Source organism: Oreochromis niloticus, linkage group LG14 (assembly GCF_001858045.2).
Source record: "Oreochromis niloticus isolate F11D_XX linkage group LG14, O_niloticus_UMD_NMBU, whole genome shotgun sequence".
In the NCBI taxonomy this organism is placed as follows: domain Eukaryota; kingdom Metazoa; phylum Chordata; class Actinopteri; order Cichliformes; family Cichlidae; genus Oreochromis; species Oreochromis niloticus.
Window position 1 is genome coordinate 12,441,824 of NC_031979.2, and position 27,530 is coordinate 12,469,353.

Genomic DNA, 27,530 nt, shown 5'->3' on the forward strand with positions numbered 1-27,530 from the left:
AAATGTGTTTGATTAAAGCTATTCCCATTGCTCCCAGATGGTGTATGTCCCAGCGTCATCAATCCCTTAGAGACATACCTCACTTCGGAGCCACCAGAGACCATAACTTTTGATGACCCTTCTTTAGAGGTCATCCTGCTGCTGAGGGTCCTGCACTCCATCAGTAGATACTGGTTCTACCTGTATGATGTAAGTCTCCTTTGGACAGGGTTATGACAGGAAGGAAGTTAGTGTGTGTTTTTGTTTCTGATAGTTTTGACCAAATATCGTCCCTAAGAAAATGTTTTCACAGGCCTTTACTTCATTGTGATGTGACATAAAATACTCCAGTAACATTGACTTTAATATGTTATTTTGTTGTACAGAACGCTGCGTGTAAGGAAATTATCTCTACCAATGAGTTCATTAACAGTAAACTGACAGCCAAAGCCAATCGTCAGCTGCAAGACCCCCTGGTCATCATGACCGGGAACATCCCCACGTGGCTCATTGAGCTTGGAAAGTCCTGGTAAGTTTCACAAGAATAGTCTGTGATCTGTTTGGTAAAGCAAGATTACATTTGTTGGGGTTGTGTTGCCTTGCTCTAGTAATACACATTTCTCTCTTTTCCTCTGCAGCCCCTTCTTCTTCCCCTTTGACACTCGGCAGATGTTATTCTATGTAACCGCCTTTGACCGTGACAGAGCAATGCAGCGCTTGCTGGACACAAACCCTGAGATCAACCAGTCAGATTCTCAGGACAGCAGAGTTGCACCACGTCTCGACAGGAAAAAGGTGCAGTGTGTTACGTCGAAGCATTGTGTTGTACTTTTTCTATCTTGGAATCCACATCTTGTATCATCTGACCTGCTAAATGTGATCATGTGATTCCCTCTGTCATGCTGGGTTTTCAGAGGACGATAAACCGCGACGAGCTCCTAAAACAGGCAGAGTCTGTGATGCAGGATCTCGGCAGCTCCAGGGCAATGCTTGAGATTCAGTATGAGAATGAGGTATTTAAGTTTCTCTTATCTGAATACTCAAACTCTGAAAGAAAATAGGGAAAACAAAGTCCAAACTTTCCTCCTCTCCTTTTCAGGTGGGCACAGGTCTCGGTCCCACTCAGGAGTTCTACGCTCTGGTGTCTCAGGAGCTTCAGCGGGCCGATCTTGGTCTTTGGAGAGGCGAAGAGGTTACTCTGGCCAATCCTAAAGGTACCAGCTTATATCCTGCAACCGTGAACAGACACGCAGGAAATGAGAAGTGTTGTTAAATGACGCGAGTCTGTTAATACGAAACTCATTATCGAGGTAGTCTTCATCTCATTAGTCAGGCGTTAATGAAAGTGCTTAAGTTTGGATTTTGAAGGATGTCGTCATTTAGGGGCCACTGATTTTAATTGGTCCTTGTTTTCCCAAGAAGATATGACTGGATGTGAAAAATGCATTTTTATTCATATTTAATGTTACAGTATCTTGTATTAACTTTCAGTGACCGCCTTCTTGTTTTGCAGGAAATCAAGAGGGAACCAAGTACATGTTCAGCTCCAGAGGACTGTTTGCTGTTCCCTTCGGCAGGACGACCAAACCAGCGCACATAGCCAAAATCAAAATGAAGTTCCGTTTCTTAGGAAAGCTAATGGCTAAAGCCATAATGGACTTCCGACTGGTAACGGCCTCCATTTTCATCTCTTACACACCGTTTAGCATGCGGAGGCTGTAAACATTTACGTGTTAAAACAAACTTTCTGACCTGATCCTGTCCTCCTCGTCTTTAGCTGGATCTGCCCTTGGGGCTGCCATTTTATAAGTGGATGCTACGGCATGAGATGTCTATAAGCTCCCACGACCTGGTGAACATTGATCCCGGTGTTGCCAAGTCAATCCAGCACTTGGAGGATATTATCCGTCAAAAGAAGAGGCTAGAGCAAGACCGATCACAGGTAGAGCACAGAGAGCTTGTGTTTAATGAAATTAGTCCAGAGTATTGTTCTGTGAAACGATGCCTCTAAACTTACATTGAGCTACTGCTGTTGGTAGTGCAGTTCTCCCTCACTTTTCTCTGCTAACCTGTTTGTCCTCTTTTGTTTCCATCAGACGAGGGAGACGCTACAGCAGGCTCTCGAGAGCCTGAACATGAATGGCTGCTCAGTGGAGGACCTGGGTTTGGACTTCACCCTTCCAGGATTCCCAAATATTGAGCTGAAAAAGGGCGGCAAAGACGTCCCAGTCACAATCTACAACCTGGAGGAGTACCTCAGGGTATTTTTTTCTAACAACCCACGCTTTTATCAATCCCCCTCTTCCCCACTGTTCTTAATGTTTTGCTTTGTCCCTGTAGTTGGTGGTGTACTGGACTCTAAATGAAGGAGTGTCCAGACAATTTGAGTCATTTAGGGAAGGGTTTGAGTCGGTCTTCCCCTTACATCACCTGCAGTATTTCTACCCAGAGGAGGTAAGAAACTTTGTTTTCTTTACTGCCCAGTAGCCATTTTAAATCTATCTGTAATCATGAAATTCAGCAGTTTAAACAGTGTGTCAGCATTGCTTACAGCAGCACTCGGTGTGTTTTAGGAATGCAGGGTAGACGAAAATTGGTCAAATATAGACATGAGTTGTTTACACTTTTGGTAAAGTAAATCCTGTGCTCATAGTTTGGATTTTCTCCTTCCGTTGTCACTTTAACATTTAGCTTGACCAGTTGCTGTGTGGCAGTAAATCAGAGACGTGGGATGTCAAGACGCTGATGGAGTGTTGTCGACCGGATCACGGATACACACATGACAGGTGAGACCGTCTCTGGCTCTTAAGTTTTAGATCGTTGTAAATCTCAGCATTCTTCAGTATTTATGCTAAGAATATGACTGGCAGTTGGCTGATGGTGGCAAAGCATGATCAATTCCACATTCCTGGCTCTTCCTGAAAATATCGTGACTCTCGTTTCTAGTTAACAGAGCCCACAGTGCAGTCAGCTGGTTGCACCAGTTTTACCATCATTGCAAAGCAGAGGAATATTTTTGATCATTTTAGAGTACTACACAGTAACTTTTCTCGATCATTTCATCCCGTTTTTGCAGCCGTGCAGTTCGGTTCCTGTTTGAGGTGTTGAGCAGCTTCGATGCCGAGCAGCAGAGACTCTTTCTGCAGTTTGTCACAGGAAGCCCAAGGCTGCCCGTCGGAGGTGAGGCGCATCATAAACACACCATTTAATGAGCCTGACATGTAACTCTTAATCAAATAAACTCGAATGTGTTTGTACTGCAAGTCCGTCCCGCGCTCACCGCGCTGTTGCCCTTGCACACCAGGTTTCCGGAGCCTGAACCCACCTCTGACGATTGTGAGGAAGACGTTTGAGTCGACGGAGAATCCAGACGACTTCCTCCCCTCAGTCATGACCTGCGTCAACTACCTGAAGCTGCCTGACTACTCCAGCATAGAGATCATGCGAGAGAAACTGTTGATTGCGGCTCGCGAGGGCCAGCAGTCTTTCCACCTTTCCTGATCTCGCCACATCTCAACATTCAAATGCCTTCTACAGCAACCGATGAAATCATGACTTCCTTCTTAGTTTTTTTGTAATCACACACATTAAGGCTACATGTACAGCCTTCTTGTTAGAGAAAGCAGCTTGCAGAAAAATTAAGACTCTAAATATATATTTGCTGCCCCTGTCTCTCAAAAAAGGAGGAAAAAAAAAGAAAATGGAAGGGTGTTCCATGACGCAGAACTTAAAATATAAAGAGAGTAAAATCTTATATCAGTAGTTGAGTAATGTTAAAAAAGATGAAAACATCTGGGTGACATTTTAAATTGCTATGTGATATTTAAACAAGACAAAAAGGAAAAAAAAGGGATGTCTCCTCTCCAGAGTGGTGGACAGCATCACTGGGTGACGGGGGAGGAAGGGGAGCGGGGAGGGCGGGTTCCATTGAGCAAGCTAGGTTTACTTTAGCTCCAAAGATCATTTGTACAGACAAATTTGCAGACTTTGCTCATTCTACACATTTGATAGAATAGTTCTTTGTTTTCACGTCTCCCCCTCAGTTCGACTGTTCGCATTCTGTTCTGTATTATATTCGCCCCAGTTCGTGTGTTGCATTATTGTTATTATTATTTTTATTTGGTTCGGCTTCCCCCTCCCCCCCAGTGTGTCTTCGCTTCAAGTCGTGGACATGAAAGTTGCAGTTGGTTGAATGCGGGTAGTGATGAGCTCATATTATCATTTTTTTTTTTCCTCTCTCTCTCGCTCTCTCTCCCTCTGCTCCTTCTGAGATTGTGTTCTGGCCTCATTTCCGAGAGCTTCAGCTCAAATGAAGAGTTGTAACTAATGTGTTGACCAGGTAAATTTTTTTTGCTCTTATTTTAATAGAGTTGGCGTCTTTCTGTTGGATCCTACCGGACGCGTAGGGTTATCTTGGTAGACCAAGCTCTGAGCAACCCTCAACACATAATGTAGCTGGGCACAAAGTTTGGCTGGTGTCATTTTTATCGTTTCATGGCCAGATTAGCATTTCAAGTTCATTTTCTGGAATAAAATATATATGCAGTTTCACACCCCGTTTGAAGTGGGAATGTCTGCTTTACCTCTTTTTTTTTTTTGTTTGTTTTTTTTTAATTTTCTATATTGTCTTTATTTCTTGCTGTAGTTGATTTTTTTTTTTTTTTTTTTTTTTTCCTTTGCACTGCTGGCTTGGAACAAACTGTGGTGTGCACCTGCAGTCTGTTGCCAGGGGAGGGCGCCACTGTATGCTCTCCTGGCCCCAACGTTCATGTGCTGGTTTCTAAGATCTGCAATAATTTACTGCATCAGGTTCATGTTTTTACCTGAACATAAATAAAGTAACTGTTTGACTCATATTACCGTTTGACTAATGCTCTTTGCCATTGCTTTGGCATGTTGGAGCCAGCTGGGTTATTTCATGGTTCTTGAACAGTTTTCAGAGGTTCCCCAAAGCTCGAAATGTTTTTCAACACCTGTCATTCTGGATCACGGGACTCCACGGTTTCCTGGTGGAAATGATTTGCTGTGGAGACAGTAACCATTTACAGGTCGCCTGTTGGTATCGGCACGGTTTGACAACAAATCTTTGCCCACCACTGTTTTCCCCAGACTTGGAAACAAAAGAGCTTAGCTTTAGATTTAACGTTACATAAGATGTGTGTTTGGAACACAAAGCCGTTTTCCATTTTGGACCACTGTTTGTAGAAAATGGTTTCATTGATTAAAAATGTAAAAACAAAACATGTTGGTTTCATCTGACGAGCATCTCCGTGGACTGATGTGTAAACGTCAACCTCGCTTCATGAGTTCTGTCTGCAGCAATGCCAGTGTTCAGAGCCGTGTGAGGTGAAAATGTTCACCTCACACTGCACCAAGTGGCACCAGTGGACATTCATTATGGAAATGGGGAAGGTTGAGGCCAGGATGACATAGACAGCCTAAAGGTTTTGTATTGATCACAATGAGCATGCTGCAACAACCTGCAGCTGTTTTAAATAACTGAGGGCATCAATCTTACATTATGGACAAGGTCAAGGACTGTTACAACTTTTGATTTCACGGCATAGGAAACAGATGTGTGCTTTAATATTTCTCCTGAATTACACTTTCCATGTTATTAGTTTTGCTGACTAAAAAATATTTATATTTGTAATAAATAAAAAGAGACCTGCTCAAATTCAAAGGTCACCCTGACACTTAGGCTTTGACAGAGACAAATACCCTGACTTGAGTTGCCAGTATAGTTTAAGGTCTAAAGTTTGAGTACATGGCAAAGGCAGTCTCTTGTTCCTCATACTAAAATTTTGGATGTACAGTGCATCAATGCGTCATTTGTTCCATATTCTGTCATGTTACAGCCTTATTCCAAAATGGATTAAACTTGTTTTTCACCTCAAACTTTGACACTGGAGCCCGTAATAACAAAGCAGAAAGAAGTTTGCTTAACATTCTTGCAAATTTATAAAAAATATAACATGTACATAAGTATTCACAGCCTTTGTCATGACACTCAAAATGGATCTCGGTAGTATCCAGTTTCCACTGATCAGCAGACGGTCCATAAGAGCACAAACTAGGACACAAGGACCAATGAATTGTCTGTAGACCTCAGAGACAGGATTGTACCAAGGCATAGATCTTTTTGCACCACTGAAGGTGCCGATAAGTACGGTGGCCTGCATCATCCACAAATGGAAGTTTGGAACCACCGGGACTCTTCTAACAGAAGCCGCCACTTGGTAAAAGCCACGTGACATGCGGGGAGTTTACCCAAAGGTACCCGAAGGACTCTCAGACCATGAGAAACAAAAACTCTTTAGCCTGAATGCCAAGCGTCAGGTCTGGAGGAAACCAGGCACCAATCGTCACCTGACCATTACCATCCCTACAGTGAAGCGTGGTGGTGGCAGAGAAACTGAGAGACTAGACTGGGTCGAGGGAAGGATGAATGCAATATTATACAGAGACATCCTTGATGATAACTTGCTCCAGAGCGCTCTCGACCTCTAGACTGGGGCAAACGCTCATCTTCTAGCAGCACACTGACTCTAAGCACGCAGTCAATATAACTCAGTCAGAGCCCAGACTTGAACATCTCTGTAGAGATCTGAAAATGGCTGTGCACCAACACTCTCCGTCCAACCCGATGGAGCTCGAGAGGTTCTACAAAGAAAAATGGGAGGCAGAAACTCCCCAAAAATGGTTGTGCCAAGCTTGTAACATCATATTCAAGGCTGTGAATACTTATGTACCAGTTACATTCCTTCATAATGTTAAAAAGAACAGACAAGTGCTGTCATGAAGCTTCTCGCTAATTTGCGTCCATCCTTTAGATTATTGCCATCTTGTGGTCGCAGTCGGCTATTGTCTCTGAAGACTGCGGTCTCTTATTTCAGCTGCAGCTCCCCATGTCCTGTAAACCTTGACTAGACCTGAGCAAATTGAGAGGTATTCGGGAAACTGAATTGAATTCAAAACCGCCTCGCTTCCACATGATTTATGACCTCAGTAAACTTTTCTTTTTCGAGTTTACATTTGAAGTCTTATTTTTAAAGCAGGTGCTTCAGATTTTGCAATTTATAATTTAATTTAAAGTGAAACGAATGCTCTCAGTGAGACCCGCTCATGTCTGTCTTCAAAGAGATGGAAACAGCTGGACTTTAATCAAACCGGCGATGTCATTGAGGTGCTGTCCGTTTTTTATTTACAGTCTATGTCCTGACCCTAACCATAGCTCGCTCAGGTGGGGTCACGTGGGTAATCTTTTCGTTATGTCCACAGCTGTCAGGTTGTCCTACATCTTGTAGTCAACATGTTGGCTTTGACTGCTACATTAACGTGATCACCTGTGATCGCCTACTGCAGGATTTTGAACAACAAAGAACTGCATCATATTAAAAACCATGTCTGCTCAAAGGAAAATCTACCCCAAAAGAGAAGTGATGGCAACATTTTAAACACATTTCTTGGCATAATTCACCGATGCTCTTAAAGCTAAAAAGCAGGGGATTTGAATTCATTTTAAAACAGCTCTAAACATGTCTGTGCTGTTGTGATTTGGGAGGCCTAAAGAACCCTTACTTTCGGTTTTATCTATGCACACTTTCTTGTTACAGAACTTTATGGATTAAGTTTTCGGAGCATGCCAGCCAAACTTGATCAGCATGATTTTGCAGTATTCAAGCCCAGAGTGCATTATCTCCCTTATGGTAATGCCGCCTGTTATCACTAGAAAGCAGCCAATCTTTTGGCAAAGCTGATGAGAATTTTCTCACCAACCCCTCCTGCTCCTTCTCTGCGTTCCCTGAATAATGGCCTTCTCCCTGCCTCCTTGGAGGCCAAACTCCAAGAAGAGGATATGGATGATGAGACTCTAAATGAGGAAGGTGCAGTGCTCCTCTTCACTGTTTCTCTGCACAGTGAAGGCAAGCCAGGAGAGGGAGTGTGCATGAAGTTGGTGGTGGTGAGGAGGAGGAGGAGGGGGTAGCGGAGGATGGAGTGTGTGTGTGTTTGTGTGTGTGAGAGAGAGTGTCGTCAGCAATCATCGTCACTGTGACTCGGAGGCAGAAAAAAGCAGAGAGCCCTCCCCTTCTCCTCTCGCATCCCTACCTTCTCTCCATCAGCCAGTCTCCTCTCAGTCATTCTACCCGCGCACAGCTGAGCCTCAGCATCCAACCAGCCTGCCGCCTCCTCCGCCCCTCTCTCTCGCTCTCTCCTCCTTTCACACACACACATTTCTCATACACCTCTCAGTTGCTGCTGAGCCCGGTCAACAGGAGCAGCAGCTCTGAGCAAAGACGCAAAAGAAACACACAACCTTTTCCCCCGCACCCCCACCCCCCCACAAACAAAGAAAAGAAAAGAAAACCAGACTAAGAGGATCAGGATGAGGATGAGTGTGTTCAGTGTGCCGGCAGTTCTCTGCTGCCGTCCCACAAAGAACGCAGGGAGCTTCACGTCCCCCCTGCTTCTCACCGTCCTGCTCCTGACCAGCGGCAGCAACAGCAGCAGCATCGGGGCCGTCCCCTCTCCGTTCCAGCTGGCCCCGGACACCCCGGCGCCGGCCGAGCCCACCCCGACCCAGGCGACACCTCGTCCGGACCCCTGCGAAGGCAGACCCTGCCTCAACGGGGGATTCTGCTTGGCCCTCCTCCCCTCGGCTGGCAGGCCAGAGGACATCTGGGAGTACGCGTGTACGTGTAACCAGGGCTTCACTGGACGCAACTGTGAGGTATTTAATTTTTTAACCTTCTTCTACCTGTGTCATCACACCATGGACTGTGAGCAGTCCCTGTAAGCGATGCTTTTGCTGGAGAAGATTTCACATACTGAGTGAGCAGGAAGTGGAGGGCAAGGAGTAGCCGGTGCAAGTTTGTTTGGCAATTTTGTTGGTCATGTGGAGAAAACTGGCACCAGGTGTCACTTTCTGTAAAAGCACGTTGGGAAAATGTAGTTTAGTTTGGTTTAGTGTGCACTTATGTTATTATCACAGAGACCCATAATTGTTTTTGATTGTGTGAACTTTCACTGCTATTTTAGGATCATAATCGAGGCTTCAGCAAAGATGACGTCGATGACAAACCTGCATCATGTGTCCATGTTGTTTCTGCGTGCGCCTTTACACTAGATTAGGCTGAGGGTATACTGCGTTGTAGTGCTCCCCGCCGTTTGCCAATGGTGATTTAATCAAAGCATGTGCTATCGCCGAGACATGGAGACGAGTGCTGCGTTGCTGTGGCAACAGGAAGGAAGAGCGGCAGCAGCGCGATGCGAGCGAAAACTATAAATGTCTGTATTTTATCTGTACCATATATAAAGCGTATATAAGTAGTTTATTATATGTTATAAAACATTATTTTGATGTTATTTATGTAAACTGCAAAGTTACAGTTAACATTGAATTTATCTGCTGCACACTAGTGAGCATGTTCACTGGGGTGTAAACTCAAGTATGGGTGAATTTATTAACACCAGGGATGCAGAGCCACACTGAATTCATTAACTGCATCTGGACATCTGGATGGTGATGAATAAGAGAAGTGCTGCTTTTTTCCCCCACATATTCCTGAAGATGCTCGCGTCTGTCTTTTAAACCAGCACAGAGCTTTTATCAAAGGTAAACTGAGAGCCCACTGGAGAAAGTGTCAGGAGTGAGGTTTTGTTAACATGGCGCGTATTTAAAGAGTTGTTTTACTCCACTGGAAGACAGTTTTGATGAGTGACAAGCTGTTCGCTAGCAGACTTTAACAGTAGCAGATGGCAGCTCCTGCCTGAGCCCGGTCTGCTGAAGGTTTCTTCCTGTTAAATGGGAGTTTTTCCTTCCTGCTGTCACCAAATGTTTGCTCATAGTGGCCATAGTTTTTCTGTATTATTGTAGGGTCTTTACCTTACAAGATAAAGTGTCTTGAGGCGACTGTTGTTGTGTTTGGGGGCTGTATAAATAAAGCTGAATTGAATTTACATGAACAGGACAGAAATGTTCCACTATTTTCCTTTTCCCTGACGTTGACCTACACTTCAGCTCCACCTTTGTACTCCTGCAAAAATCAGGTCTGCTGCTGGATTACATGAGCTTCATTTCGAAGCTTAAAATGAGCGGACTGTGGCTGAGCATCTGCAGCATTAGGCTCAATAGGCAGCCAGGCTTCTGAGTCATGCTGGGGTGAAAGAGAGCATCCGCCAGCGGCAGAGAGGATAAATGAGTCTGCCGCAGCATCACGGAGGGGAAACAGCAAGGTGACTGGGTGAACCTCAGCAGAATCACCAACAGGTGGCAGCCATATCCTCCCCCGAGTGTTTGCACCTTTGCATACTGAGTGCTTCCTTACAAGCATATGTATCCATGTATGTATGACAGAAGACGGGCGCTAGCAGGATCTAAATCTTTTAGTGGAGTGTTTAGCGAGGGACACGATCACTGTCTCCTTGGCTGTCCTGGTTTTAACTCTCAGAATAGAAAGCATTTTTTATTTTTACCCCTGCAGCCTGCTTAACTGCTACTCCGGCCCACACGAACCGCAGAGGCCGGTGTCATCACACCACCCGAGCTGAGGCTGGACATTACACGCACTGTAAAGAGCAAAGAGGAGAACACACGACTGCCCGAGCACTCTGCGCAGTGTTTTGTTGTGCTGCAACATAACAGGACAACAACATCCTCTTATGCTCCACAGCTCAGGCCCGGCACAAGACCCGAGCCAGGCCCAGTGGGGAATCATTGATTTTTGCCTCGCTCCCCTCTTGCTTGTTTCTTCTCCATGGAAACTGGAGCAGCAGTCAATTGAGATTTAGTAAATGACCTGACTGGCTGAGCACGAAGCTGGTTTGCATCTCACGTCCTGTGCATGCGTCACAACGCAGATGGTCGAGTGAGAGAGGGGGAGGAGAGGCTGAAGAAAAGAGACAGGACAAAGCAGGAGGAGGACAAGTCATATGGAGGGAAGAGGTAGTGGCCTATGGTAGTGCTGTGCCATACTGCAAATTTTGGTATCGACCCAATACCCAATATAAAGGGCCAATATTGCCAACACCAATGCAGAGACTGATGCTTTTAACTTTTAAAGGCAGCTTAAGTAGGGAACAGCGGTGTGTCATGATTTACGAGATGATGAATGATCATCAATCTGCCAAATCTGAACATATTTTAATGACCAGTAGCACATCGACTACAAGTCGATGGTGTTGCCACAGTATACACATCACTGTTTGCAGTATTTTAATTCACAGCTGTAAAGAACTTCTACACAATGCTATACTTCCTCATTCACTGCAACACGTTGCTGCTGTGCACAGCAGAGCATGGAGGAGGGGGCGGGGCAAAGTGTCCCTCCAGTGTTTGTCTACTTTCTGATGAACGGGTGCAATGCACTGAACCTAGGCGAGCGAAACACAGTAAAATATCGTTCCTGTCACGCTAGTATCGATCTGATATCTGTACCAGCATTGGTATCGTTCCTATCAATATTTGGATCGATCTGCCTACTCCTAGCTTAAGGAATGAGAATGAAGAAAAGAGAAACAGTGACAGAAAGCTATGACGAAGCTATTCCTCCTCTTTTAATCTAAATTCTACCTCCAGCCTGTGACGCCGCTCACAAAGCTGAATCTGTGAAACAAAACTTGCACACTGTGCTTACTTTTAAATCTTTGTTGTGCCTCGGGATATTTTGTGACATATTTTAAATTCTGAGGCTAATCCTGCTTTGTTACGTACCTCCCTGGCAGTGTGTTATATACTGCTCTAATCAAAGCAGACTAATGCAAACCACAGCAGTGGGCAACATGGGGAAAATAAACCCTCTACGTGTTTAACTCTCTGGGTTTAATATTTGCCTGTAGCTTTTTTTTTTCCTGGATAGCGGCCTGTAAGCTGTCCTGATGGAATTTACTGCCACTGGCCTTTCTGCGAGTTATTAGCCGCTCAGCCGCTCACTTATTCATTACTGAAGGGCCTGTTGTGCACCCTGATGGATTTGCTAGCTTGCTCTACAACACAGTAGGGCTGTTACAGCACCAAACAGCCATCCGTCATGAAGCAAATTCATGGAGCGCTTGCTGCATGGGTTACTAAGCCAGTCAGCTACTGCATATTAAAGCAGTGGATCACAGCAGAATTTGCAGACTAAACTACAGCCCTGGCATTATAAACACAGAATTCATTTTTATTTGCTGCTATTCAGAGAGGTGATATATGGCACATGAGTTATTAGCCTCTACAGCAGGCAGGTCTGCCCCAACTTAATAAGCTCATATGAGCATGTCAGAGCTGCGAAGAACTAGCGACGTTTCAAGTCTTTTGATGATGATCTTTTTAGATCTCAGCTGGAAGATTTGCCAATCATTATTCTCTCTCATTACCTACTCATGCTTTCTCTGTTCTGCTGTTACGTAAGCATAGTTTAAGTCTTCAGGCTTCTTGCACCTTGCTCCCTTTTCTAACATCTGTGGCTTCGTGGGCAGATCTAACCAGTGGAAGGTTAGCTTAGCTTAGCATGCAAGACTCGAAACATGAGTGAGAACCTAAGCTGCACCTATTCTTTATGCTGGCTCACTACATCCATGTACCTTCTAATCTTGTCCATCCTGGTCAGTCCCAGTGAAAATCTTAACACCTTCAACTCTGCCTCCTGTCTTTATTCTATCTAGTTTCTACTACTCTCTCCAGAGCATACCTCCACCTCTCCAGGCTGTCTTCCACCTGCTCCCTACTGTCACTACAGATCATAATGTTGTCAGCAACCATACCTATGGTAGGATCTGGGGTCCTATAGATGTTTATGGGAAAACACCTTTCTAATATGATATCTAGAAATACTTTCTTGCTGAGTTTATGGGCTCAGTCACTCATTTTGGTTCAATTAAATATATGATCCAGGTTGTATATTTCAGAAAGGAGCGATACTTATTGGCTTGTGACTTATGATCGACCAATGAGCCCGCAGTTTCTCTTCTCACAAAGATGACAAGGCTGGAAATGCTCATTTCGAGCCCTCACATGTCGGTAGGTGACGTCATGTTGGCTACACCTGAGTCTGTCTCTGTCATTAGGTCAAGAGCTTTTCCATAATGTTCGAAAACCAGCGTATGAACATAACAAGTAACAATTTTACTAATGGGATTGTTACATATAGCGTCTTTCCGTGCTAGAAGACATATCACAAGTCAAATAAAGCACTTCTCTGCTGCTCTGCTCCGTGTGTCATAAAGGAACAGACACACGGAGCAGAGCTGACACCTGCACAGTGGGGAAGAGGAAGACAGGTAAGTAAAGGCAAAGTTTCCCAACTTGACAACTCATTTTGTTACTGCCAGTGCAATAAAAATGCAATAATCAGCTGTCACTCTGACGAACAATGTGAAATAACCCGCTGTTATATCATTCAGGTCAAATGCACATATGCAATTACACTACTCAGTTTTGCATTTATAGTTTGTATCGTTGTTTGTATAGTGAACTGCGGTCACATTCCTAGTTTTTGTGCACAAACTTGGCCAAATATAGATGATTCTGATCCACACAGTGAGGGCGCAGGCAAAATAAATACATTTCCATATTCATAGAAGGAAAAATATCACCTAAATATATGTAGAATCGTACAGTGTTAGACTTGGTGCCCTGCAGTGTTTGTGGTTGGTAGGAAAGGGAGAACCGTCCTTTTCACATTTTTATAGACGGTATAAGAAGACAATTGAATTGTGCAACACCAACACATACTAATAATGTAAAAAGGCGAGGTTAACCCACTACGTAATAAAACCCACGCTGCTGAAAGTAGAAAGCAGTTACAGGACCTGGAAATGTGGCTTGTTTTTCCTTCAATACAGGAATCACACACCACTTAACATTACTTACAATATTATTTGTATCTCCTTTCCGTAAAATACCTGACATTACACACTATTTAAAATTTACATACACACTTAGTCGCTTAGCCAATTTACTTAACCACTACAAAAAATTACTCACAGTATAATTTGTGCCTCTTTTCCCGTAAAGTACCTGAATTTAAGCACCACTTAAACTGTACTATTTAAAATTACTTACAGTATAATTTGTGTCTCCTTTTGTTTTGGGTTTTTTTTTCACATCTTTCTAAGATCCAGAAGCAGGCTGAAGACGTTTATTAGACTTTAAAACACAAACGCAGCAAGAGTCATCAGCAGTTTTTTCAAAAAGTTTCGAGCAGGAAGCAAAATTAATTTTCTAATGACAGACAGTGTATTTTCTTTTCCAGCTGCATGTGCCAACCCTTCAATGAAAAGATCGTTCTCCAGACAGGACTCTGCGAAAGTAAACAAAACCAAGTCCTGAAGCTCTTTTTAATTGGAAGAGAGGGGAGTCTGTGCGTGGGTGTGTGGACGTGTGGCGGTCAGCTCTTGTCTCCCAGGACCATTCACTCTGCTGCTACAGATACAGCCTGAGCTACATCCAATTAAGCGGAGCTCAGAGCTCATCACCAGCCCTTGGTCTCTTTGATATCCCTGGCTTGTTAGCCAGCGGGAAGACAGCAAGCATAAAGAATACATTTCTATTTATATATGCTGTATACTGTGCATCAGTAGGTTTGCTTATCCTCTTTATTTTGTAAAGAATGTGGTTGTCAGTGAATCGTTGTTTGTTTAGAAGATTTTCCACATGGCAAAGCTGGTGATTCTGAATCATACAAGACTGCAAACTGACATTCCTGTGCATCACATCACAGTCTCTATGAACTGCCCTGACTGATGATCATAACTGGGACTGAAATGGTCAGAAAAACCTACTTTAGTGTTAGCTGACTGCAGATTCTAATTGCTTGACTAAATAAGATTTCTTGGCGGGTAATATCAGCGAATTTCTAACTGGATATTACACCATGTACCACTTAAATGGAGGTTCAGACCAGGCACAAGGAGCAGCAGAACAAGATGCAAGGCTTTAATCTTTGCTTTACCGACCAGTCGTTATGTGAAGATCTCAGGTCACGCCGATGCCACAATGTTGAAAGTCGAAATTCCCATTAAAGGAGTCCATGGTTACTTTTAAAACTTATTCTGTTTTATGTCCAGCTTCTTTGCCTCACTTTTCTAATTTTGAATAAAGACAAATTTTAAGGCTGATTAAATAGTTTTTCTTTCTTTCATTGGAAGAGAGATTCTTCTAATATTCTCAAAAGGTGTTGAATAGATGGATGCTGAAGTTGCTGTTACTAAAACCTTCACTCGCAAAAACTAGAAGCTTCAGTGCTCATTACACCTTAGTGAAGGCTAAACTTGAATAAAGCAGCGGGCAGTGCAATGGAAATGTGTCAAAATCTTTGTGTGACAAAGACAAAATAGGTTCTGATTCTAATAAGCAGATAAACTGTTAGCAAAGAGAAACATGGCTGCTTGTTTAATTAGGTAGAGATGAATGAAGGGATGCTAGCAGGCTGCTTATGCCCCCACTGATACCTTTGATTTGGTATCTACCCTTCAGCAAAAAGAGCCTTCTTTGAGCTATTATCATGTAGATGTCCCGAGGCATACATGTGCCGCCTTTGAACAGGAAGGCTTGAGGCCAAAGACTCTGGTCATTTCCATATCACACATCACCTGCTCTTTTGATCTGGGGAAAGTGTACGAGGAGACGCTGGTGTGAAGGATTAGTGAAGCCTAATACAAATGCGGTGGATATGAGCTGCTCAAAAGCAAGTGCACATGCTGCCGTGATTTCAATCACATTTGGTTGTTTCGAATGTGTTTTTTTAGACAGACTGAAAGTAGTAGTGTTGTTCTAGGTGGTGACTTCAGTCTCCTGAGTCAAAAAGTCCACTGCTCTCTCAACAGATATCTGTATGTCTGTTGTTTGGTCGGTGCTCAGAATGCACACAGTCTCAGATCTGTTGCCTGTCCTCTGGTGATGGTTTTATCAGCTATTTTAAAATACAACCTCAATCTACTGTAATCAATGAATGGTGCACTGAGCAGAAGGTCTTGTACAGATATTAGATCACTGTCTGGATATTCATTATCTACACTTGAAGCTCCAAAATACTGGCAGCTGTATCCAGAGGTTGAGTAAAAAAACAAAACAATAACTAGTGAGTTTCCAGGTTGTTTGAAGTATTGCAGTTAAAATTTGCACAAAGATTCACAGTGCCCTGAAGATTAATCCTACAGGCTCCATTGACCCTCTGACTTTTCCTTTAATGCCACCATCAGGTTCAGTTACATGGTTCAGAGTGAAATATCTCCTCTATTGGATAAAATCACTTTAGCATTTCATCAATTTAAACGTGCAGGCCTGTAAGGTTTTGGGTCATCATGATTAAATACCTCTACGATAGGTTTACTAGCATGGTAACACATTAATTTAAAGGGGGCGTTGCACATTGCTGGACAGTCAAGGTTCTGGTTGCCTAGGTGACCCTTGAATGTATTTGCTACTTTGTCATATCGGGACTGTAACCTGGCAGTTTAATAATGAATGATGACCAAAAATGTTTTATTATAGTCAAACCAACTAGTTATCATTCCTCATGAGTGATCAACCAAGACCCCCAATCACAGCCCACTCAGAGGTCCAGCAGAGTGGAGTCTTAACTAGGCAGAAATCACTGTCATAAAGTACGGACTGCAGGCTCATGGTGACTTTTGAGACCAATTTCTTAAACAGAAAATAAACTTTTACTGAGGTAATCTGAAAAGCAGCAAAAAATAAAACAACAGAACAAGCACATGAAGGAGGGCAACAGCAACAAAGGATGACTTAACAAAGAATAGATGAAAACTGAGGGTTTAAGTAGATAAAGGAAGGTAATCAAGGACAGTGGAAACGCCGGGTTAACAGGGCTCAGCTGAAACTAATTAAGACAATGACAAGAGAAGTAAAACTGACAACAAAGCACAAGAGACAGAGGACCAAATGGGGAATCATGCAGCAGAGACAAAGTCTTGATGGCAAGATCTAAGAAGAGACTGGGGAGGCCAGGCTAAACTAAAACAGAAGAATTAAAAAGTATAATATTCCAATATTCTTGTTTACCTTTTGTGCTCTCTTCTCTTTCACCTCACCCACTTATTGGTTGTGGTGGTTGGCTGCTGCTACCTGAATCTGGCTCTTTTGGAAGTTTCTTAAAGTTTCACCCAATGCTTGCCCATAGCGGTTGGTGTGAATATTGGGGTATCTATATATAATATTGTGGGCTCTTTACCTTCAAATAAAAAGTGGCTTAAATGTGACAGTTTATGTGAATTCCACTATATATAAAATTGAAACTTAATTGAAGTAGCAAAGAATAAAAAATCTAAGTACAGACTCTAGAGATTAAACAGAAACTAGAAACGATAAACCCAACCTTAAGAATCCTTGGTATAATTACATTAAAGAAAAAACCCAACTATAAACCTAGAAATCTCCCCCCAAAACTCAAAACAACCCAACAGAACATGACATTCCTGTAGAGTCTTTTAAATTAAAAGAGATCCAAAGCATCAGGCATTGAGTTGGGCCAATTTTTATTCTCTTGCTTTGAAAAATGGTTACCGAGGTCCAGACCTCAGCGACCTCTTAGCTGGTTGTGGCCATGCACCACATGTCAATCAATAGTATCCTTCAGTCTCACTGGTAGTCACTTTAACTGCTTGCCCTGAAGTTAACTCCACATCTCAAGCGGTTATTTCTCCGATCATCGCTTGAAGTTATCGAATGTCACTGACTTTTCTCTGGTTGCCATGTTGCTGTTAGGTGCTTCTTGTGTGGATGCTAAACAGGGTAAATATCATAAGCTATGTGATCAGAAACAACATTAAATAAATAGCACTGTCATTGACTACATATCAATATACTGATGTTAGCATTTAGCTCAATAAACCACCACTAAGCAGTAGAGAAATCTTACATACCCCCCTAAAAATTTTTAAAAGTGTTAGAAAAGATGTTATTCATAACATCTGTGGTTACAGAACAGCACAGAATTCATTATTAAAGCAAGTCATCCACCGCACTGGTCAGCTAGCAATGAGCAAAATATAATACCGCTGTTCAACCTCAATCATTTCTTTTCCTTTCTTGTTCTTTTCCATACAGCCCTGGCCACTCGAGTATCTGCAGCCGCCCCCCCGGCGCGCTCATCGTGAATGGGACTTTTGTGTCTGTGTCATTTGCTCTTTAATTCTTCTTTTGCCTGGCAGCAAAACTTCCACCTCCTGTCCTGGATAGAAAAGTCATTACAATTCTCCCTGTGGTTTCATGGAGGCATTTTTTTCTATTGTGTTTCGTCTGCCCTCTTTTCTATTTATATATTTAATGGAGCAGCAGCCAGTTTCATCGCTAGTCACTGTATAATATAAAAATGGCTGTGCAGCTCTTACTCAGCACTAATTCCCCTCGATTATAACCCTCACTGTGACACCATCATTTCACTGTCGCTTGTAATGATTAGTCTTGTTGTTGCTCCTGTCAACATAATCAGTGTCTGTGTCAGGGGTGTGGAAGGTTTGAGTATGTGTTTCATGAGAGTGGCGTTTTTCATTTGCAAGCTACTAGCTACTCCAGCTTTAAAGTGTATAAATGATTTCTGATGTATTTTTTTCCTTCTTGATTCTGGATGATGTAAGCAGGAGGGGTTTTCCTTATATGGCCATCTCAGAAACACACAGAGCCCAGTACATCGCCCCCACCCACCAAGGAGAAAGCACAAGACAGCAGAGCTCTGTATGAAATCTTTCTAGCAGCAAAGAAAACCTCTAGCAGCTAAATACATGCAGACAAAGCCATAACTTTACTTTGAGTGGTCACTAGGAGATACAAACTCCATATACAGAATCACCAGTCTGTAGCCCATCTCTCCTTCTTGTCCTCTCTATGAATGGAAGATGCAAAAAAAAAGTAAAACAAATGATAGCCATGCTAACCAGCATCTTTCTGCATTACTTTGATATTTGAAAAACAACCAACAGATTTCTGTGACAGACTCAGATTTTCATCATTGCGCACAGAGATTTCTCCAGATTTTTAGACCCTTTTGATGATATTATGCTCTATAGATGATGAGCTATTCAAAGTCTTTGCTGCTTAATGTAATCAAACATTATTCTGAAATTGGTCCACAATTTGTATGCACAGGTTGGTGAACCTCTGTCAGTCTTTACTTCTGATAAGCTCTGCCTCTCTGAATGCTATTTTTGTAGTCAATCATGTTACTGACCTGATGCCAAAAAACCTAATGAGCTTCAAAATCTTCCTCCAGCTGTTTCTTTTTAGTATCACTTGCTTTTCCAGTTTTCTGCTGCCCCCGTCCCAACTTTTCTTAGATGTGTTACTGCCACTGTTCATTCAATCCCTGCACTCCTGGCTCAGACATCAACACAGACCCAGTATTAAAAATGTATCTTTTTTTAATCTAACTTGTTGTTATTTGTTCATAAATTTGCTGGGTTGGACTCTATTTATAGCTTATAAATGAAACTGTGACTGCTGCCTGTTTACTTCTGCAGCAGCTGCCTGTGACGTCTTTGTTATTTTCCTTTTCACGCTGACTGTTTTTCAGTCTCACTTTGGCCACATTTTAATGATAGTGTTAATAACCATATGTAAACAGTTAACGCTTACAGTGAAAATACAGGAGCAAGATGCAGTTGAAAACTGCTTGTCCTCCATGGTTTAGGGTAGTTTATAGGTTTGGGCTTGCAGAGACGTGTCCTGAGTTCTGATCCATACAAATGCCTTCGAAGAGAGACCGGCAGCAGAGCGAGCGCGCGAATCATCCTCTGCTCTGTTGCCCTCTATCTTCCAAAACATGGTGACTCAGTGACAGATGCAGAACTGACTCCTGCCATCTCTTTCTCAAACAGAACTTGTCAGTCAGGTTTACATGACAATATGTTATTTAATGAGGCCAGCTGGGAGACACGCCACCACGCTGTGGCAAGTGTCTGTGTACTGGTGTGTGTTATGAACGTCTTCTCTCAGCTGCAGACAATAAATGCCAGCTTAATCCAAAAAAAAATCCCTTCAGGACCAGTCGAGCACCTCCGACAGAGAGACGAGCGAGGCGCAGTCACCAGCCTGAGGCGTTAGACACAGAGATTAGCTCGTATTAACAGCTGGGCCTGTCTTTCAGTTGATAGGAGAGACGCTGTGGAAAATTTGGCTGTCTGTTGGGGATTGTGGTAGAAATGTATTCATCAGAAAGTACACAGATAACAATACAGAAGTTCCACTTGTTTTTGTAGTGGAAGGGAGAGCTCTGACTCGAGCACATGCATCCAAATCAGTGTTCAAACAGACTGAAATCATTGCAACCAACTGATAATAGTATTATAGTAATAATAGTATCATATTATTGTTATTACTAATACTACTACTAATAGTAAAAATAATTTATGTGATGCTAAATTGGCTGTCATGAATGAAGTATTGGTTGGACTGTATCAAAAGTCTCATTTTAGTTTAAGCCACTTTCTAACAGTAGGTCACATGACTTTCTAAATTACTATAGCTATACCATTAGAGTTGGACGTCTCGACCAAGACCGGTCTCGAGACCACTTTTACGTGGTCTTGGTCTTGTCTTGGTCTCGCTGTCTCGGTCTTGCTGTCTCAGATCGACATAGTGGTCGGGAGATTTGGAGTCAACAGTATCCATGACACACAACGTAACGTTCAATAATGTGTCATGCGCAAAAGCATCAGCTCTAAGAGCCGTGCTTAGAGAGTGCTTTGTGGTGAATCAGAAGAGTCGACTCCCATAGAGCGAGAGCCGGCTCCTCACTTAATTTCCTTTCGCTGCTCAGCTCTCACACAGTGGCTCAGCTATGCTCCAATCCCTCCATATTGTGGCCAATCACATGGGAGGATATAGGATAATATCATTATGTGAAAAACAGAGAGGGTGAGAGACGCGACAGTCAAGTGGAGCGTGCGTCTGTCCTCTCAGTAAGTGAGTGAGACAGTAGACAGCGGTGAGGAGGGCTGTGTGAGTGCATCGCAAAAACACATAAATATGGCTGACACCCGTAAATGAAGCAGCATCTGGCTGCAGTTTAAAGACTTTTTTGTCTCGGTCTCGTCTCGACTTTGTCTTGGTCTTGACTCGGTCTGTGTTGGTCTTGATCTTGGTCTTGTCTTGGTCTCGATACCCTCTGGTCTTGGTATTGTCTTAGTCTTGGTCTATATACCATACATCTTAGGACTAAGCTGTTATTTATGCTGCTGTTCATCTTGGAGGTGTTTCAGATATTATTATATAAAACCTGTGAAACATAACAGAAACATCATAACAGAGTTACTGTGTTCAGCTACTTTGTGCAATCTGTTTGCCAGAAGTGTTGATTATTTTAACAGTTACTGTGAAAGCTATAATTTATGACGCTGTTAATTTTCTATTTCCAACTTTGACCAGCACCTCTGATTCTAACCTCGATTCTGCAAAACCACAACCTAACAGATCAAATGTGCCTAAATCAGGGATGCTATACTCATTTCACATTGTGGGCCACATACTGACGACTTTGATAGCAAGTGAGCCCGGACCAGTGAAACTACAATGCTTTCACACATTGGCAGGGCAAAATGGCTCTAGAGCGCCACCTATGCATTGTTAAATGAATTCCTACAAACACATTGTTTGAGATACATGAATGACATTTGAATGAAAAAGTGCAAAATGAACAAAAAAGTCTTGGGGTCCATAGACCCAAACCCAAAAGGAAGTCTGCGATTTTGAACTGAAGGTGACATTTTGGTGCCGATTTTGCCATTTCCAGGTGTTGCATTTTTGCGAACTCTTCCTAGGAATTTTATTGGATCAAATTCATATTTAGTAAGTCTCAACTACACACCTGGGCCATATTGAATCGCGGAGCTTTTGAGTTTACGTCATAGGGTGTGGCTGTGGCACCACTGCGAATTTCAATCATTTGCCATGTAATCTCAACTTTCACCGTTGGTTATAATCCTCATTGATCTAGATGAGATTTTAACTGGTGGTTTGACACATGATATGCATCAGTGTGACATTACGTCAGATTGTAATCTCTATCGCCACCTGCTGGGCGTAGGTGTTGGGCGTGGCTCAATGCGCTGGGATGCGAGGGCCCTCTCAACGCTGCTTGCAGCTGTAATTTGATTGTTGCTGTCTAATCAGTGCTTACATACACACAAAAAAGATTTTTCACTTTCAGTAAACATGAAGCCATAATTTTGAGTAAAGTGCAACTACAATCTATCATTTTTTTAAAATCAAATAATTAATCATTAAGGAAAATTTGACTTGTAAAAAATGAATGTATACCAGCAGAGTACATTTCATTTGGTCAGATTTCATTAAATGTAACATTTTAGATTAAAATGTTAAATTTTTACATAATTTATTTTGCATAAATTGGTAAAAATCATGGTTTTGTATCGTGTTCCTCTTTCTGTACCAAGAAACAATATGGTTTAAAGAGCCTGAGTGTTTTTTCCGTTTCTGACTAAATAAATTGAGTGTTTATTTGAAGCCTCATATCGAGTGTTGGGTAACCAGTGAGCTGTAGGGGGTGGAGGAGGAGGGTGTTGGTGGATGAAGCTCTCTGCCGGGAGGAATTGATCCAGTCTGGAGCTTCGTCTCCTGCTGATTCATCCGCCTCTAACATCTGCTCCGCTCACATCAAACGTCACTGATCAGCAGTCAATCGCTGTTCATCAGCGGGGCGCTTACGCACACCTATCAGGCTGGCCTTCTGTGTGTATGCTTGCAACATTTCAAGAAATAGTGAAAAAAGCAGAACAACTTGTTACTTGTTTGTTTTCAACAGTTATTGAAGCCAAAAGAAGCGCGTGTATCCTCACGTAGTTTTTAAATGCACAATCCATCATAAAGTAAATAAGATGAGACTCCTGTGACAGTTTAAAGACGTTCAGCTGCAAACATTTCCGCTGTGACATTAAACGGTCTTTAACCTGCCAGCTTCCCCCGTGTGATGAGATCCTGTGTGACGTCTGAATGCACCCATGTGAGAATACGGTGCAGATGATTATCCGCTAAACATCACAGAGAGCACATGGGCCTTGTGTTGTGCCTCTTGCCTACCAGCATCATAAGACTGAATACTGCAATGACAACACGTCTGGAGCAGATGAATCCCTGGTGTCTGCTACGTGTGAGAACTTCACAAAATGTCCTGAACTGATCCTTCAACATTATTCAGCTACTTCTTATGAAAAAATGACTTCACATTCCTGTCTGGCATTCTCAGCATTTTGTATTTTTGATTACTTATGAGATATGAGATAGTGTTGTTCTGGGGTTATTATTAGTTCGTCTTAGTTGAAGTTTAGTCTAGTTTATGTTATCGTCCATGTCTCTTTGTTTGTGAGTCTTTTGCTGTTTATCACGTGTTATCTCCTTGCCTATGTGGGCTACCCTTGTGTCCCTCCTCCTCTCTCGCTCACTCGCGCTGTCTCTTGCGTCAAGCTTGCGTGTCCCAGTTCATGTCTCAACATGTTTCCTGTTTTATATCGAAAGTCTTGTTTCCATGTTCAGTGTGTTTACTTTTGCTTTCCCTGTGGTGACGTGTTAATTTGTGTCAGCTGTGTTTCCCCAGGTGTTTCCACTTCCCTCATTACCCTTCTGTGTATTTAAATCCTCTGTGGCCCTCTGTTCAGTGTCAGGTCATCTGTTTGTATTGCTTTCTGTTTTCTCTGCCTCAAGTCTTGTTTTTTGTCTTGTTCCTAGTTTAGTTTCTAGTTTAGTTTCGTCCCAGTTCATCTTGCCTTTGTTTTGTTTTTTTCCCTTCTTTTCCCCCTATCAGCCAAATAAACGGCTCGATTTTTGTTATACCTTAGTTTTCTCTTTCCCGTGTCTGCTTTTGAGTCCGCTCCGCAAACAGACCGGCCATTCCGGCCGTGACAGCTTGACAGAATTTGTCAATTCCGTTTGCACTCCTACAATCAACTGATTTCACTTTGTGTGCTGGAGGAGGAAAACAGTGGCACAGTCTACAGCGTAGTTCTGGACACTACTTTTACTTTTATTGCACATAAGAGGACAATGGTAAAGTAGAAACTGCAACCAGGTCAGAAACAACTGCATTTTGCTGCTAACACAACTTCTGGTCTTTTCAAGCACTTGCACAGAAAGCATGCTAAGGCTAAGCTAGCTAAATAGCGTGCTAATACTAAGCTAGCCAAGAGCCCAGGATGTGTAAATGCTGACCCCAGCCCAGCAGCCAGACCCTGAAAGTCAGCAGGTAAAAACTCATGAGCTGTGTTCATGTTTCTAAAGCAGAGTCACTGTGGTGACCATTTTAAAGTGTCTTTGGGCTGGTTAGCATCTAAGAGATAGGAGATACTAAGAGTTGGCTCATACTTAGTATAGTGACTTGTATCGATGTGTGGGCCTGTAGCCTAAAGGTTTATATATTTCATGGATCAACGCAAAAGTAATGTAACGAGTAGTATTATAAATTGCTTTTTTCTAAGTAACTTACTGCATTACTTTTAAGAAAAATTTCGGGGTAATAATTACTTTTTTGAGTAAGGACTTAATTCTTAATGATGGTGGCTGCTCTCAAAGCAGAGCCAATGAGAACCCAATGATATCAATAATGGAATCAGAATTGCTAAATCTTTTTTTTTTTACTTCTAATTATATCAGCTGCACAAACATACCAAACAACACTGTGGCATGGACTTGCACTAGTTAAAAAACACTATATGAAACAGTAGATTTTTTCTTTGAGGAACAATTCCACTCTCTTCCTATGTTTTTTAAATATTTAACGCTGTTCTTATTTGTACAAACTGAACAGTCGGGCTTCCTCATTTCCTTTGTAACGTCAGCCAAAGCCGGCTGAAGACCAAAATCCCCTGAATCATATTTGGTACTGTCACTTCAGATCATCCTCCTCTCTCCCCCTGTCATGATTCAAGCGTGCTTTGTAGGTGTGTGTTCAGATGGTCCGGAGCTGCTTCAACAGAATCTCATTATCGTGGCTTCTAAAAGCGTTTGACAAAGCCAGTGGGAGGAGAGCGCTGATACATGTCCGGTGTTGCCTCCTACTACGAGGCCCAGTTTTCATTTTCTGTGCCCTTGTTCCTCTCCGAGGGTTTCTATGGCAACAGAGCAACGAGGGGGAGCCAAAAAGATCAACAGGTGGAGAGGACGTAACATCGTGCAGAAAATGTCAGAGCCGGTGCTCGGTCTTCGTTATTCATGAAAGGGGGAACGTAACAAATGATTTGTGCCACACCAAGAGAGCGCAGAGCAATCTGCACACGGCACGCATGCTTCCTCTTGTGCTCTTCTGTAACATCCAATTTCCTACAGAAGTATTTCCTGTGCGCAACAGCTTCCCCGCAGTTACACCGACTTCCTGAGAGGCAGGTGAAAGGAGCGCTGATCATTTACGTCTCATATTTTCATGACAATGAGAGCAGGATGTTCCACTTCCAGTGTTTCAGGGACTAATTCCCAGTGGCAGCAAGACCAGCGCCAGACCCATTTTTAGCTTCACGCGAAGCCACGAGGGATTTGGGCTATTTTAACATCTGCTACATACCTATTTAAAAACAATAAGATGTGACCTGAAAAATCATTTGCTCAGCTTTCAAAAGCTTGCACGACATCTCGTACCTTTTGATTTAGCTCCAGAATCTGCTTTGCTTTCATGCCACCGCCCGCTTAATCATGTCAGCGGTAGACGTCACCTTTCTTTTTCTTCTCTTTTTTCACAGAGTGGGTATCTTGTTCTGCAAGGAGCCCTCTGTGTATGTAGGTCACAGTGAACAGCGAGCTCGTAGATCACCGCGCAGAACGGTATCCATCTCAAACAGCTGCGGCCTGAAAAAAGGCAGAGACAAAGAGTTTTACGTCGATAGCTAGATTATCACTCACCCTTTTGACTCCAGGCGCAATCTACTACATCCAAACCAGTTTAGACTAATTTGCTGTAAAGTGTTAATAAGCAACGTTCCCGCTCAGTGGGAGCGTCACAGCGGGTGGTAATTTTTTTCTTTTTACGCAGAAGGTAGTGATGAAACAGTGTGTCATACAGATATGCAGCTTAAAAAGCCAGAAGGTGGGCTTCTGTTCAAATCCAACAGTTTTCCATGTTGTGCAGCAGAGTCCGTATCTGATTTGGTGAAACTTGCAGAGATAGAAAACAGGGAGTATCAGCTTCTAATCCACCGCTGTTATTGGTAAAATACTGGTGATGTACACACATGTCCATCTGCTCTCAGGCCACAGCTGCCCGCAGCTTTGACAGCTTGTCGATTTTCATACTGAGCAAACACGTCGGTGGGTGAACCATCAGCCTGAATGCAGTTTTGTCTCACAATAAAACTTGCCAACAGCATGCACAGATTTGGCTTCATGCCATTCTTACTTGGAGAACAAGACATTTATGTGACGTTACAAGTTTTGTCTTCCTCCATCAGATAATGTAGCATTTCGATCAAAAGCCTGCATGATTCACAAGGGCCGCAAATTACAGGACATGATTGTGCAAGATCTTTGTGAGGGCTGGAGGGGCAGCACGACTGCCTTTATGTCTGAGCTGCGGAGCTGCTGTCAGATACAGAAGTGTAAACAAGTGCCAGAATACTAAATGTAACTGGAAGTGTGTCTGTTGTTGTTTTTGATGAACGTTGGAAGGAAGGAAAATGATGGGCCCAGTGCCATAAAGCAAACATTATGCATAATGTCTTAAAGTGTAATGAACCGGGTGACGCGTATAGCCGCTCTGCCGCGTCTATCAGTGTGTTCAATCAAAGAGCTAAGCTTGAAAAATTAACAAAAAATGACGCAACACGTGCAATCACTGTGATCAGTCACACTGAACATAGATAATGTACTTTGCAAAGTGCCATCTTTCTTCCGTCGCACCACAGTGTGAGCTACGCTCTGAGCCGCTGCGATTATTTGACTGATTTTTACAAATGAAACTCGATTCACCGCTCAGTTAACTCAGTGAAAGACGTGAAAATACGCGAGCTTCTGTCAGTCCAGTCGGTCTAATGATAGACGCTGCTGCGGCTGGGGAGGTAGAATGGGCTGTCTGCTGCTACGTGTGTGCAGAAAAGTGCTGTGTGTTTACTATAAAAAGGACTTTATGACTGTGGACATAAATGAGTTAACGTGGGTGTAAAGTATTGCTAAAAAAGTACTATATAAATGCAGTCCTTTTATAAACCATGTGATGCATACTACGGAGTAAAAGTCAGGAAATCACATAAATATGCACACTTGTTTCATTCTGTTATAATTATAGTTGTAGTAACAGAGTAACTGCTTTTCCAGCATGATCACATTTTCTATTCTTCATTAGATGTGTGCTTTTATTTTGCTTGGAGTCTACTATAAATCCTAATGTCCCAGTAGGCTTCTTAGGAACTACTTTATGGATGACTGCACAGCTTCAAAAACCCTGCATCTTCTGACATTCTGACACTGGATTAAGCTGCCTCTGACGCCAAGCATGCGACAAGCAGGAGGTCCGCCTGAGATATTTTCCCCAAATCAAAAAAACGGAACTCTGTAAAATAAGGTCCAGAAACCCTATTCAAATGGATGAATCTTCATCCATTCATTCATCTTCTTCGCT

General features: G+C 42.7%; 2 protein-coding genes across 7 annotated transcripts in view; both read left to right on the forward strand.

The window, feature by feature from the left end:
- trip12 (thyroid hormone receptor interactor 12) overlaps positions 1-4,835 on the forward strand; it is a 26,233-nt gene extending 21,398 nt beyond the window's left edge. For 5 of the 6 annotated variants that reach the window (XM_005474463.4, XM_005474469.4, XM_005474464.4 and 2 more), the window contains 12 exons: positions 38-189; positions 366-508; positions 618-774; positions 894-992; positions 1,079-1,193; positions 1,493-1,647; positions 1,757-1,921; positions 2,076-2,240; positions 2,320-2,433; positions 2,671-2,765; positions 3,056-3,159; positions 3,284-3,480. In XM_005474463.4, the coding sequence (XP_005474520.1) occupies positions 38-189; positions 366-508; positions 618-774; positions 894-992; positions 1,079-1,193; positions 1,493-1,647; positions 1,757-1,921; positions 2,076-2,240; positions 2,320-2,433; positions 2,671-2,765; positions 3,056-3,159; positions 3,284-3,480 (1,661 nt within the window). Of the gene's footprint in view, positions 1-37; positions 190-365; positions 509-617; positions 775-893; positions 993-1,078; positions 1,194-1,492; positions 1,648-1,756; positions 1,922-2,075; positions 2,241-2,319; positions 2,434-2,670; positions 2,766-3,055; positions 3,160-3,283 lie in introns of all 6 variants that reach the window. The other variant, XM_025898145.1, reaches the window with a different exon arrangement.
- Positions 4,836-8,095: 3,260 nt separating this feature from the next.
- The window catches only part of dner (delta/notch-like EGF repeat containing), a 67,907-nt gene continuing 48,472 nt past the window's right edge, over positions 8,096-27,530 (forward strand). The window contains exon 1 of the mRNA XM_005474472.4: positions 8,096-8,710. Coding sequence (XP_005474529.1) covers positions 8,366-8,710 — 345 coding nt within the window. The 5' untranslated portion in view covers positions 8,096-8,365. The remainder of the gene's footprint in view (positions 8,711-27,530) is intronic.